Source organism: Anolis carolinensis, chromosome 6 (assembly GCF_035594765.1).
Source record: "Anolis carolinensis isolate JA03-04 chromosome 6, rAnoCar3.1.pri, whole genome shotgun sequence".
NCBI classification, from domain to species: Eukaryota; Metazoa; Chordata; class Lepidosauria; order Squamata; family Dactyloidae; genus Anolis; species Anolis carolinensis.
The window spans coordinates 22,383,084-22,398,820 of record NC_085846.1 but is presented as its reverse complement, the minus strand read 5'-3'; the positions used below and the strand labels follow the sequence as shown (position 1 = coordinate 22,398,820).

Below are 15,737 nucleotides of genomic sequence, written 5' to 3'. Positions count from 1 at the left end.
CACCTGCCTTTGACATTTCTCCCCATCCTGCCTCTGAAAGCTACCATCCGAGTCCACTACTACTATTAGGCAAAGTGAGGAAAACATCTCAAGCAGCAGATGCCGAGAGGCAGCAATAAAGGCTCCCAGGCTGTTTCCCAGGGACCCCTCAGCCTTTGGCAAACAGAGATGTGCAAATGTTACATGGCCTTTCCTGAATGCACAAATGCAAGATGCCTCACTACTCTCTTGCCCTCAGTGAAGTATGTTGTCACTAGTGTTGAACTGCCAGCCCAATTTATTTATGTGCATAGAACCAGCCAAGGCACCATCTTGGTTGCAGTTTTAGCTCTTGTTTGTCAAAACTAATAACAGCAGGCTAGGCAACATTGTGGTTGCTGGACAACATTTCCCAATTCAATTTGAGCTATTTTTGGTGGCTGAGGTACAATTTCTTTGAATGCCTAGACTTTCTCTTTTACCAATCCCAGCAGGAGATCAGCATGGGAACACCTGATCTAAACACAGCAGAATGTGATACTGCAAGGGAAGGCAAGTCGCATTCAGGAATACTTTATGTTACATCTTTTCCATCTTGATGTATTGTATTTTTCTTGGAAGTTAGAAAACAGTATAGTCCCACTGCAAATCATCTATGGCCTCATTAGAGATTCAGAGGATGGGAAAGTTGTTATTTTAGACTACAGCTCCTAAATACCCCCAACCAAAAGCCAATGGCCGTACTAGCAGGAGGATTTTGGGAGTTGTTCAACACAGGAATATTTCCAAACTCCAAGTAGATGTCAGGCTATTTTTTGCTCACTCCTACTACAACTGCTTAATATACTCTGCCATTTGCATTGCACTATTTTGTCTTGTCCTACATAACTACTTGCTTTTCCTCCTGCTTTCCCCAACTTGGCCCTCTGGGCCATTCCTTCAGGGCTCTAAACCCAGTCCACATTCCAGGCTCCCAAGAATTTTGCCCTAACATTAATAATAACAGCCAATCACAGCTGGGGCTCACCAGAAAATCCAGTCAGATCCATGGCTTTGAGGTTGGTAGCCTTGATTATGGTGACTGTGAGACGTCCGGCTGTGGGCAGGTAACAGAGGGAGAAATTCAGCTCCCCAAGATCTGCTTTTTCCTATGGAGATGGAAAAAGACCCAATGTATGCTTTAGAATCAATGAAAACAAAACACAAAAATATTGGAAATATCAAAGCAGAGGGTGGGGAGCCATTTGTCAAAGATCCTGCAGTTATATCCTGTGCTGCGGATCTTGTGCCAGGCACTGGGTTGGATGAGATGAACTCTCTGAAAGACCCTTCCAAATTTACACATCTATGATTCAATCAGAAGAAGAATCACAGAATCATAGAGTTGGAGGAGACCTCGTGGACCATCCAGTCCAACCCCCTGCCAAGAAGCAGGAAAATGCTCTTGTTACATCTCGATTAGACTACTGCAACGCACTCTACGTGGGGCTGCCTTTGAAGACTGTTCGGAAGCTTCAATTAGTCCAACGGGAGTCAGCCAGGTTGTTAACCTGAGCGGCGTACAGGGAGTGCACTACTCTGTTACGTCAGCTCCACTGGCTGCTGATTAGCTACCGAGCACGATTCAAAGTGCTGGCTTTAGCTTATAAAGCTCTGAACGGTTCTGGCCCAGCTTACTTGTCAGAACGTGTCTCTCACTATGAACTACCACGTAATTTAAGATCTTCAGGGGAGGCCCTGCTCTCGGTCCCCCCAGCCTCACCGGTGCGGCTGGCGGGGATGAGAGACAGGGCTTTCTCAGTGGTGGCTCCTTGGCTGTGGAACTCCCTAGTGACATCCGGCAGGCTCCATCCCTTTTGAGTTTTAGAAAGAAAGTGAAGACCTGGCTATGTGAGCAAGTGTTCAAAGAATACATTTTGTTGGCTTTGACTCGGTCTGGACTAAGGTTTATGTACAAGGTTTGGTGGATGAATGGCTCACGTATTTTGTATTGTTTTAAATATGTATTTAACTGCTTATGTTTTATTTTTTTTGTATTGTTGTGTATTGGCATCGAATTCTGCCAGTTTTGTAAGGCGCCCTGAGTCCCTTCGGGTGAGAAGGGTGCGACAGAAATGATGGAAATAAATAAATAAATAAATAAATAAATCGCATTCAAAGCACCCCCAACAAATGACCATCCACCTTCTGTTTAAAAGCCTCCAAAGAAGGAGCCTCCACCACACTCCAGGGCAGAGAATTCAACTGCTGAACCGCTCTCACAGTCAGGAAGTTCTTCCTAATGTTCAGCTCTTTAAATTGCTCCTCATAGGGCTTGTTCTCCAGACCCTTGATCATTTTAGTCGCCCTCCTATGGACACATTCCAGCTTGTCAACATCTCCCTTAAATTGTGGTGCCCAGAACTGGAGGAAGTTTTTTATAATGTTCAGGTGGAATCTCCTTTCCTGTAGTTTTAAGCCATTGTTCCATGTCCTAGTCTCTAGGGTAGCAGAAAATAAGCTTGCTCCCACCTTCCTGTGACTTCCCCTCACATATTAATACATGGCCATCATCATGTTTGCTCTCAGCCTTCACTTCTGCAGGGTAAACATGCCCATGTCTTTAAGCTGCTCCTCATAGGACTTGTTCTCCAGACCCTTGATAATTTTAGTCGCCCTTCTCTGGACACATTCCAGCTTGTCAACATCTCCCTTAAATTGTGGTGCCCAGAACTGGACACAGTATTCCAGGTGTAGTCTGACCAAGGCAAAATAGAGGGGTAGCATGACTTTCCTGGAACTAGACACTATTCTCCTATTTATGCAGGCCAAAATCCCATTGGCTTTTTTAGCTGCTGCATCACATTGTTGGCTCATGTTTAACTTGTTGTCCACGAGGACTCCAAGTTCTTTTTCACCCATACTGCTATCGAGCCAAGCGCCCCCCATTTTGTATCTTTGCATTTCATTTTTTCTCCCTAAGTGGAGTATCTTGCATTTGTCCCTGTTGAACTTCATTTTGTTAATTTTGGCCTATCTCTCTAATCTGTTAAGATCTTTTTAAATTTTGCTCCTTTCTTCTGGAGTATTAGCTATCCCTCCCAATTTGTTGTTGTCTGCAAACCTGATGATCCAACCCTTCATCTAATTCATTTATACAGATGTTAAACAGAATCAGGTCCAGAACGGAACCCTGCGGCACTCCACTTATCACTTCTTTCCAGGACGAAGAGGAAGTATTGGTGAGCACCCTTTGGGTTCGTCCACTTAGCCAATTACAGATCTATCTAACCGTAGTTTTGCCTAGTCCACATATGACTAGTTTGTTTGCCAGAAAGTCATGGGGGACCTTGTCGAAGGCCTTACTGAAATCCAGATATGCTACATCCTCGACGTTCCCTGCATCTACCCAGCTTGTAACTCTATCGAAAAAAGAGATCAGATTAGTCTGGCATGACTCAAGGAAGTCCTCAAACAAAGAGGTGAGATGGACTTGCTGAATTTACATTAACACCATCCCTAGAGAGATGTTCACCTCCATATTCTACTTGCCCTGCAATTCTGACAGACAGATGAGACTAAAGACTGCTTTTCAGATGCAGTTGTGATTCATCAGCCTCAGTCAGCATGGCTAATGGTCAAGAATTACAAAAGATGCAGCCCAACAACACATTCCTTGCTAGTAACTGCTTGTCCTACCTATTCCTTCATGACTCTTTAATGGAAGACTGCTTCCCCTTTCCAGAAACGATGCCTTAAAACAAACCAATGAATTATCCCTGAAAGCAGTGATGGTAATCAAAATGCTCCCCAAGTTTAATAATGACAATATATAAAGGGGAAGAATACTTCAATCTCTCAAGAAACTCAAACTAACCTTAAAACGGCTAATTTCGAGCAAAGGCATTTCAGAAGATTTGAACAAGACAAGGATTCATACCTTTCCAGTTTGGTATGAATCTGGGCCATTTATTCTTAATTCATTATGCTTATTAATAGACTGGTTTTCAAAACAATGTTGTGTATGGACATCTTCAAAATACAAGACTCTCTGTGGTTTCAGTAAAACACGAGAATGCAGCTACTCCTTTGGAAACAAGACTCACTCACCTCTGAGGTAAAGCATTTCTTCATAACTTGGTTGATTCCCCCCAACCTAAATCTATAGATGATTCACGCCATGAAAATGTATGCTATAACCTTCTTTCTCAGTCTCACTTTGCATACTGATGCAGACATGCATGGCTATGTCTTTGAAATCTTCCTCTAACTTGGTCTATTTATATTCTGCCTTTCCACTGTACCATCTTTCCAAATGACTCACCAGAAATACAACCAACGATAAAAATAATCAGAAATATAAAAATATCACAAATACCACAATGGACTCAGATAAAAGCAAAAAGAGTCAAGAAACAGCCTGTGATACCATTTCTCAAACAGAAAAGGAGTTTTTAATTTGGTACTCAATGGACAGAAAGATAACGTAGCACCCTCACCAATTCATTGAGGGGGGATGTTTCTTAAGTTGGGTGCCAGAGCATTTCTGGGAGTCCTTCGGCCCCATTCCACACAGCTGTATAAAATTTGCGTTGAACTGGATTATATGGCAGTGTGGACTCAGATAATCCAGTTCAACGAAGATATTGTGGATTATCTGCCTTGATGTTCTGGGTTATATGGCGGCGTGGAAAGGCCCTTTTTCAGTTATGATTTGCCTCACAACTGGTTTTGCGGCAATCTTAGAGAGTCCCCACTGGGGACCTTAAAATGGGTAACGTGTAGCCCTCCAGATGCATACGCTTCAACCATTCCAATTTGGCAGGGACCATCCCAACGAAGCAGGGAGGAGAGGGCAGACTTTTGTCTTTCCCAGTTGTTTTAGGCAAAAGCAAAATGCTGCAGCCTTTCCTAGCTTGTGTGTTCATCCTTATTAATAACTTCTGCATCTTTATCACACTGTAAGGTTGTTGGCTAGATGCGTCCCAGTTTTATCTGTGAAATGTTGGAGAATATGCATTTTCTAAGCATTCAGATGTGGTAGTGTAACCTGGGAAAGGTAGGGGTAAAAAATGCTTCCTGTTCTTTCTGAAATTGTCTGCCTCTGGCTTTGATCCAAATCTAGATAAACATAAAGTCTAAATATCCCAAGGACACTAGATCCTGTCTGATCTTGGAAGCTAAGCGGGGTCAGCCCAGATTAATACTTGGATGGGAAATTGCTAACGAATACTAGATTTCTTGCCTAAAGGAAACACGATGAAATCCATGGGATTGCCATATATCCAGAGGTGACTTAACATATGGACATAGCATATCAGCTGAAATCAGTACGATATAGGTAACCTAATTTTATTTACACCCATCTTTTCGCCAAAAATAATGCTCAATGTGGAAAACAATGAACTATATACCGTGTTTCCCCAAAAATAAGACAGTGTCTTATATTAATTTTTGCTCCTAAAGATGCACTAGGTCTTATTTTCAGGGATGTCTTATTTTTCCATGAAGAAGAATTCACATTTATTGTTGAACAAAAAAATGAACATTTATTATATACTGTACAGTAGTTGTCATCACAAACCAACATAACCAGACAAACTGTGAATCCTATCAAGCATTTCTTGTTATTACCACTATTTCCATGTACAACACTCTATGGTACATACATTTACCGATCCTGCATGTTCTGGTGTTCTGTTCGTTGGGCATGCTTCCAAACAAAAACTTTGCTAGGTCTTACTTTCGAGGGAGGCCTTATATTTAGCAATTCAACAAAACCTCTACTAGGTCATATTTTCTGGGGATGTCATATTTTAGGGGAAACAGGGTATTAACAACCAACCATTCGGATCCAAAATAAAAACAAACCTATTCAAAGCCACCACAACAAAAGGCACAGCCAGAAACCCAACCTCTTGTTTGATTTCAGCAGCTCTAGTTGAAATATGATGACTAAGACGGGATTCAATCCACAGCCCGTCAAACACAAAACCAAATTATCAGCTCATAAATGCGAGCATTTGTCAGATTTCACTTCTTTCCACTCAGATTATACATTTGATTTTGAATGAGTATTAACAATTACTATAATGAATCAATCATCACCCTTTCATTTCCTCGAGGGTCCTTTTTCCTGGCGCTGTCAACCAGACTCTGTTTTCTCTTGTTTGGGTTATGCAAAGCCTTCAAAGGCACACACAGAAATACATTTCATTTACGTGTGGAAATTCAACCATATTTGACAAACAAAAGGAACTAATTTCTTTCTTTTCCCTCTATAAAACCTCAGCAAGGAAATAAGTAAAGGTAAAGGTTTTCCCCTGACGTTAAGTCCAGTTGTGTACGACTCTGGGGGTTGATGCTCATCTCCATTTCTAAGCTGAAGAGCCGGCGTTGTCCATAGACTCCTCTAAGGTCATGTGGCCAGCATGACTGCATGGAGCGCCGTTATCTTCCTGCTGAAGCGGTACTTATTGATCTCACATTTGCATGTTTTCGAACTGCTAGGTTGGCAGAAGCTGGGGCTAACAGTGGGCACTCACTCAGCTCCCCGTATTCGAACCTGTGACCTTTCAGTCTGCAAGTTCAGCAGCTCAGTGCTTTAACACGCTGCACCACTGGGGAAAATAATATTGTTTAAAAAGGAAGGGAGCCGGCTTGAATTGGGACATTTTCACAAATTCAAGTGTATTAGCTGAGGTCTTAATGGCTTTGTACCACACTATTAAAAGTTAGTTTTCATTACAATGAAGCATATAATGCCCCATATCTCCTTCAAGAAAAAAACCTGCAGAACTACTTTCCTGAAAGCAGAATGTTTTTAACACCTCTGAGTCAATTAACCGCCTATCAGCCTTGCAATCTTCTATCTTATCGCTTTTATAGATTCTTGGATGTTGATCACAAATCCGGGCTTTGAAGGTTTATGGCTAGTTCTACAATTGTCGTTTTAAGTATCCCATTTTATTTAATCCCATCCCCACTGTGCATATGTACATAACACCTCGATTCTGCAATACTGATGAAATAGACTGCAATCAACAAATGTTCCTGCTAAAATAAATCTGTTCCTCTGAAATGTGCCACAATACTTCTTTTCTTTCCCCGCTTGCTTTCTTTTTGAACACAGAGAAATAAAGGATCACAGCTGCTTTTCAGAATATGACTGTCTTCAAAAGACTTTCTCCACATTTCATATTAAAAGGACTCTCCATTACAGGAATACAAATGCGCCAGAATATTCTTGATTTTCTTTCAAACCTAGCATTTTGCTAGCTCCGATATCTGTGTATGTGGGAGGCAATGTTGTTTCAAAATGCATATGAACCAATATTTGCATTACGAATAAGTACCACTGGATATAAATCTCCATACAAAGACTTTCAAGTATTCGAAAGGTTCGGTGTTACATCCTCCCCCATTCCCCATTTAATTTCCTTTGAAGAAGAAAAGCCCGATGACTAATGCACAAGTTCTTTTATATTTTCGAGATGCTCTGGTAAAGCAGCAAAACTCAAGTCCCTACAAGGATGTTATATTGATTCAGGCAAGTATCCTTAATTTCCTTTATATCCATTGCCATAGGGTTGAGAAGGTTCTCAGGGTTGGGCCCTTTCTCCAGGCTTAAGAGTGAAAGGAGGAATCTCAGGGCAAGAGTGTTGCTCTGAAAAGCGTTTTTTTTAAAAAAAAGGTAAATACATCTGAGAACATTATTCTTCCAATTAACTCAAGGTAGCAGAAACAGACTCCAGCTTCACAACAATCCTATGAGGTTGCAGTTTGAAATATCAGTACAGTTATTGACTAGTCCAAGGCCACAGATCAAATGTTATGGTTCACCGGTGATTAAATCCGACATCTCCTGAATCTTAAGTCAAAATTGTAGCTACTACACCAGGCTATGTATAAGTCTCTAAGAGTAAGGAAGACTTACACAGACACAGCAATTACACTAGGTAGCAAAATTTTAAAATGTTTCTGTTCCTGGTTTAAAAGTGTTATTTCCTGTTTAATTGTATGGTGCTTACTTTGAAAGTAGTTGCTCTACTCCAGAAACTTCATTTTTGTGGCAGCCACAAACTATGTTGAATTGGTTGAGACATTATGAGATATTCATTGAAAAAATATAGCAAAATGTGCTATAACTTTTTCTATATTTTCATGATAGAACCAATTAGGAAATGACATTTATAGCCCAGGAACAAAAATCGTGTTGCATAGTGCTACTTCTGATTTATCAAGTGATTGCATAAATACAAAGATGATTAGAAATGCAGTAAATGTTTTAGACCCCCTTCAGGATCTCTGTTTCTTTGGCCAAAGAAACATAACCAGCAAGATGGAAAATAAATCCCTTTCCCTCATAGATTCCCAGGTTTAAACTGTTAAACCAGATTTTGGTCCTACTGCTGTGGAATCTACCTAGGGATGGTGTTCTCCAGCACTGGAATCTTCTGGGATATAGAAAACAAACAGGAAGAATAGCAAGATGGTCTTTTCTCTGACACCCAGATTTCCATGTGAAGGGACTCATTCTCGTTCCACGGGAAGAGAATTGAGACTAAATGGTCTGAGTCCCAAACTAATTGGAAAGTTCCAGTCTGTCACCTGAAGTGTGAATGAATGTAAGGATTCCTTATCACATCACATGGGCTGACACAACATGTGTTAATTGGTTTCCTTTTGCCAGAGTGTTTGTGTTATCAGCAACTGCTCAGTGAAGGGCCTGTCTTAATAATGCAATTGGCGCTGTCACTACTTTCTGCATTTAATTTCCTTCTGACCACATTCTCTACAAGCCCACTCCACAACCACTTCTACTGGTATATATAACAACTGAAATTCGGGATAACTTTTTATGATGCTCATGAGATGCTCCGCTAAATGTACTATTTTTAAAGCTTATATAGAATTCTTTGTGATTTTTACCTGTGGTATATAACAGATTCCCTGTGTGATCATGGAAACTAGGTGATCTTGGGCAGTTCATACACTTTCAGCCCCAGAAAACCCCATGACTTTAGAGTTGCCATAAGTTGGAAATATTTTGAAGGCACACAATAACACCTAACAGTATAGCAATGGAGCTTGATAACTTCCTCGATAGTGGGACAGTGAGTCTGCTTGGATTTTCAGTTTCTGTCCAAGAATCTGAATCTGATCCCTTAAATAGCTATTTTAATGTCTGACAAAAATGTTTGGCAAAAATTCATAACCACAAAGGCATGGAAGACACCAGAAATGGCTGTAATACAGACTAGTCAGACTCTTCCTCTTCTAGGATTTAGTCTTCCTGAAATATTAAACTACTCCTGATCATTCTTGTTGGACTATATCTGTCTTTCTGAGTCTGGATCCCTCTTTCACCTCCTATCTGTAGTTTGAAAAATTCCCTAGCAGTTTATTTAAAGTATTTATGTATCACCTCTCAGGAACAAACCCTCCCAAGGTGGCTTTCATCAGAATAACCGATAGATCGTCACAAGAACCAATACAAACCACAATGTCAGACTCAAAAGACTATGTCTCAGTCTAATCTACTGTGTGTGTGGATAGAATAATGTGTTTACTAGAAGTGGGGAGTTAACATTGCATCAGGCGAGATAGTACCTGCAATGTGAAATGCTGCAGCTCAGACTCAGGTGTACTTTAAATCAAGCTTTAAAAAACCTATTTGTTAATGGAAGTTATTCAGTTTGAAATTGGTGGTTTATCCTACTGCAACACACTAGCATGACTTTCTCTTTGAAAAGTAGATCCAATGTTAGACATGTGACTGATCTGCAGCTGATCATAATGGTTTAACATTAGTAATTTCTAGCCCTAAATAGGTCTGTTGAAATGAATCTGTAGTAACGCAGAGGCAAATTTGGAATTGAACACATAATTAAAATCTGTGGATATAGATATTAAAATGAATAGGTTAAAACATCCACTAAAATCATCTGCAACCTGACATCCGTCAGGAAGTAGCAGCCTGTAATGAAAGGATCAAGGCATTGATATCTCCGGCCAGTCCTCTGTTCAGATATCAGCCAGCAAGCCAACACCTTAAATCAAGAAATAGCTTCCTTACTGTGATATGGCCTAAGGCTAATCAATACAATTATTATTATTATTATTATTATTATTATTATTATTATTATTATTATTATTATTATTATTATTAAGAAATAGCTTCCTAAGATCTTCAGAGATACTCGCTGGACCTCAGCAAATGAGAGTCCAAAAGTGGCAGGCTAAAACTTGGAACCTCAATCAGTGGCTGACACCAGATGAGACTCCCTCCTGGACACACAGAATACTGGGCGACCTGGAAGACGGTGTATAGGTCGCACTCTGGTACCACGAGATGCAGAGCCAACCTTAAGAAATGGGGTTATAAAGTAGAGTCCACGGCATGCGATTGCGGAAAAGAGCAAACCACAGACCACCTACTACAATGCAGCCTGAGCCCTGCCACAGGCACAACGGAGGACCTTCTTACAGCAACACTAGAAGCACTCCAAGTGGCCAGCTTCTGGTCAAAGGACATTTAGCATAATGCCAAGTTTTTAAATTTGTGTTTTTAAATACATTATAACTGTACCCTCAATTTACTTCTGACACAATAAATAAAATAAATCTGCAACCTGCCTCAAATTTTATAGCTGCAGAACAAAACTTAGCCACTCTAAAAGTGATCCATGATTCCCGATCCTCTATTAGATGTTTTAAATAATATTCATAATTTCTGCCAGGAATCTTCTGAACAATAGGAGTAATAAAAGCAAATCGAATATCCCTATAGAAGTGATCATGTAATACGACATGCATGCCAGTTTCCACTTCCTCCAAACTTCATTGGAGATCATTAAACACAGTTTGGATGACCATCTCTCAGGAGTGCTTTAGTTATGTATTCCTGCTTGGTAAAGGGCAGACTAGCTGACCCTTGTGGTTCCTTCCAACTCTATAACTATCTGACAGACTCTGGGACTTTCATTCATGGTCTTGATCCTACTTTTGCATCTTGCCCTTGTCCACTGTTGCATCAGAACAGAAAATGGACAGGTAATTTCCTGGTGAAGAAATGCAATGGTGAGGAGAGATTTATTTATTATTTATTTACAGTATTTATATTCCACCCTTCTCACCCCGAAGGGGACTCAGGGCGGATCACATTATGTACATATAGGGCAAACATTCAATGCCCATAAACACATCAAACCAAGACAGAGACAACAGACAGACAGACACAGAGGCAATTTAACCTTCTCCTGAGGGGATGTTCAATTCTGGCCACAGGGGGGAGCAGCTGCTTCATCATCCACTCTGATGGCACTTCCTCACTTCCTCATTCCAATGTTGTAAATTAGTTAAACTTGCCTCCCCACTTTTATAAGTGGTACCTTATTTCCTACTTGATAGATGCAACTATCTTTTGGGTTGCTAGGTCAGCAACGAGCAGGGGCTATATTTTATTTTTAATTGACGGGTGCTCACCCCGCCACGGGCTGGCCTCGAACTCATGACCTTATGGTCAGAGTTATTTATTGCAGCAGCTGTTTACCAGCCTGCGCCACAGCCCGGCCCCAACCTGTGGCATTCCTGTTGCTCAATGGTATTTGTGGGTGCAACAGCTTAACAGGGGAGTGGGAAGGGGAATTGGGGGCAAACTGGGGATTTTGATTCCCATGCTACACAGAACCTCCACCGCCAAATAAGTCCAGATATAGGAATCTTAAAACATGCACACACAACAGGGAACAATATTAAGGAGGCCTGGCACAGGAAGAGAGAGCCAAGCAAAGAATTTTAGCTTCTGGCAGCAGGGGTGGAAGAGGGTGCCAATCCTCCCCAGGTTACCAGGCGGTGCGTGGTTTCCTGCGTGAATCTTTAATGCCCTTTTACCAGCTCAATCCCATTTGCAGCCTCATCAATATGAATGAAGCTTCCCCCTCCTTTCCTCTCCTCCCGTCAGCACTCCAGCTCCACTCCTCAGCCCTTTTGTCTGCTTTGCCAACTCGCTTGTTTTGGGGAAGGCAAGGGCTTTGTTGGCAATTGGCCAAGCCCTTAGGGACCAGAAAGAAGCAAGTCGGGGGAGAGGAAAAGTGAGGCTATGTGCAGCATTACAGGGCAGGGATGAGCAAAGAGCAGGGCGGAGTGGGATTGTCTGACTCTGGAAATAAGGGTGAGGAATATCCTGTCCTTTCCTCCTGGTACTCATCAGAAAACACTACCTAGAATTTGTTGTTTTTAACTGCTATCAAGTTGACTTTGACTTATGGCAACCTCAGGAATGAGAGACCTCCAGGCCCCTATGTTACCAACAGGTCTTGTAGTTTTAGGGTCATGACTTCCTTGACTGGGGTTGCATATACACTGTAGAATTAATATAGTTTGATACCAATTTATGTGTCATGGCTCTAAGCTATGGAACCATGGGAAATGTAGTTTGATGAGGTACTAGCACCCTTTTGCAGAGGCTAAAAACCGTGGAAAACTGCCATAATACCATAGCATTGAGGCATGGCCCTTAAAAGTGTATCAATTCTACAGTACAGATGTTCCCTGAGTCTATCCATCTGTAATGCAGCCTTCCTCTTTTCCCACTTACTACGCATTTTCTAGGGTCATCTCATGATATGTCCAAAGTATAAGTCTAATTTTCATCATTTTGGCTTCTAGCAATAGCTTAGCCTTGATTTCCTGCAAGACGGGAACATGGTATCCATAGGACTCTTATCCAGTTACAGGTCAGTGGTCCTGCAGTCTGTGAGGATTCTGAGAGTTATAGTTCAAAGAAACACCATTCACAAACTTTGCCATGAAGCAAGAACTGATATCATTTCAGGGTCACCCAACCAGGGATGCTGCCAGGAGAGTTGCATCTCTCCCACTCATAAATCAGGAGATAGGAACTTTAGCATAAGATTACCCAGTTGCAGGATTTCACTGAATGAATAATAAGCAGCTATAACTGTCTCAACTTCAGTGTCCAAGGGGATATGTATGTTTAAGCTGCAGAAGCCTAAACACCACTGGTAATGATCTTAACATATTCATTATCCCCGTAAACTTTCCTGGTCTACAGTCCAGTTGATAAGATGCAGCATCCCAAGCGACCCCTGTCACTAGCTTTAGAGTAGCCGCTTGGTCCAAAGAAACTCCGAAGGGAGATTAGAATTAAACTCTGCCCGTTTGAAATTCATTAGCAAGTTCCAGGCTGGCACAAGAAGCCTGAATTGGGATAAAGATTTCTTATCATACCACTTGTGTTAATTGGCTGTCCTAGCGCCAAGTGGTTCATGTTATCGGCAACAACCGTTTTGAGAATGGCCAGGGTTAACAACATAATTGTTCACGGTCAGGAGTTGACTGTCTACATTCAATTTCCCTCTGACCCAACTGTCTACAATCCCACTCCCAGCCTTATGCTCGCTGTCTCTGAATTGAGTTCTGGCAGCACTCTTTGCCTCCGATGCTACTGGCTATAACTGATGAAACCTTCTTGCATAATAAATCTGGTGCCGTTGAAAGCACCACAGAATTGTCTAATTATATTTTTCCACATCCATTCTTAGGGCCTAAGGATGCTAAAGGCAGTAGATAATGTCTGATCTTTCTTGTTGAGCAAGGTCAGGCCTGGTTAATAGCACCAACAAATATCATGTGCTGCAGGCTGTATTTGAGAAGAAGGAAAAGGTAACCACCTCTGAACATGCCTTGCCTAAGAAAAGCCTAGGAAATTGACAGGCAACTTGAAGGCACATACACACATTCCCTCTGTACTATTTACAACTGCCCTACAAAGCAGGATGTCACCTTTTTGCAAGAAAAGATAGATGTGACCTTCAACAGCACCAGGGTAGAAATAACAGAGGAGAACACTTCCCGTTATAGATGAATTTTTATTCCTGATCATGGGTTGATTGTAAATATTACACGGGAGAGGAGAAAGGTGGAAACAAGGGGATATGCACCGTATTTTTGTCATCCTCTTTTCCAGTGAGAACAGGTACAAGAGAGCTGCAAATGGACTGGGGCCCCATCTACAGTGCCATATAATCCAGTTTCTGAATCCAGATTATCTGCTTTGAACTGGATTATATGGCACTGTAGACTCATATATAATTCAAAGCAGATCTGGATTCAGAAACTGGATTATATGGCAGTGTAGATCCAGCGTGTGATACCATCCATTCTTGGTGTGTTGCAATAACCATGAAACTCTCTTTACGAAAATTGGGGACAGGCTTGTGACACGAAAAAGGATCCATACAGTTATCCAATCTAAGATCTCGTTCTCTTCTTCATTAAAATTATTTTGCTATAAATGGTCCCTATCCAGTTAGCTTTCACTAGTCAGAAGGGCTGGAGCAAAACTTTGGCAACTCCAAATAGCATAGAGGGCATTGGTTAGGCAGGCTCATTCAAGTGATCTAAAATCTGAAGCCGGGACTAAGGGTTACAGGCTTCCATCATCACTGAGCCATGAAACTCACTGAGTGACCTTCAGCTAGTTATGGCCTGACCAACATTGCAGGATTATTGTAAGAATAATACTGTATTCCTTCTATTCTAAGATGCACTTTTCTCCCATATAAAGATCTCTAAAAATTGGGTGCTTCTTAGAATCAAGGGCGCTTTGTTACGTAGTGGTACTGAAATTACCATGCATCTTACAATCTATAGCATCTTAGAATTGAAGAAATATAATATAATGTCAAGAAGAGTCTTGCATGCCACATTGAATCATACAAGGGAAAAAACTAAATAGGAGTCTCCATTAAAAATATCTGATTTGTGCTTCTGAATATTACAAAACACCTTAATTGCATACACGTCAAAACTACTCATCTACTAAAATATACAAAGCCATCTGTTTCTCATTGTACTCCATTCTCTGCAAGGATGTATGTGTAAACCAGACCCTGGGAAAATTTTGGCTTTTCTGGTTGGGAGGTTCTTGGTGCTGTAGTCTGAAAATATTTTTTTCAAGTTCAGGCACTAGGCATGCATATACTGGGAAGGATTAGTCTTCTAGGAAATGTCTCCAAAGGGAGAACGCAGAAGGGGAAAAAGTGGAAGAGCTTATTTTTGAGTGTCTTCAGGGAAAAGGAAGTTCTCTGGAGACACTCAAAAATTCATCTTCAGCTTCCATTGCTGCAAAATTGAGTTCAAGTTGCAAAAATGGTTTGTGGCTTATTGTGAACTATGCTTTTGCTTGATCCTGGTTTCCGTGTGGGAAAAGTTGGAGGATATGAGAATGTGGATGTAGAGATATTTCTTCTCCATGTTTTAAGGCATTTTAGACCCCAGGATGTTGTTGTTGTTCTTGTTTTTAGATCAGGGAATGAGTGAAAGTAATTTGCCACTCCCAGTTTTTTAAATAAAGGGTCACTCCTGGGTCTCAAATGGCTCAAACCTCCTATGACAAAAATGTGCCGTGCCCCCGGAAGGAATTAGGGGAGCAAAATATTGAAGGATCTTGGGGGGGGGGGCACAAAAATAGCCCTAGAAACTACATGGAGCACACCTCTAGGCTTTTACTTTTACAAATTAGCATCAATGCTGTGAAGAAAAAGTTTCAAGAAGAGGTTTTTATCTATCAGGGACAAAGCCCAGGACCTTCTCGACCCAAAGTATATGCTCTATCAAGGTGCTGCATCTCTTCCTTTTGATGGCATCCTCACTCACTTTCTCTTATTCTCTCTCTCTCCTATTAGTCATACTCTTTTGCTAAGTCATCAGCAGACCATTCTTACTTGTCATGGGTGACACACTAAATAGCT

General features: G+C 41.2%; 1 protein-coding gene across 2 annotated transcripts in view; it reads right to left on the bottom strand.

The window, feature by feature from the left end:
- Positions 1-15,737, bottom strand: part of syt3 (synaptotagmin 3) — a 72,070-nt gene that overhangs the window by 4,605 nt on the left and 51,728 nt on the right. For both annotated transcript variants that reach the window (XM_008113578.3, XM_062958157.1), the window contains exon 6: positions 1,007-1,127. In XM_008113578.3, coding sequence (XP_008111785.1) covers positions 1,007-1,127 — 121 coding nt within the window. The remainder of the gene's footprint in view (positions 1-1,006; positions 1,128-15,737) is intronic.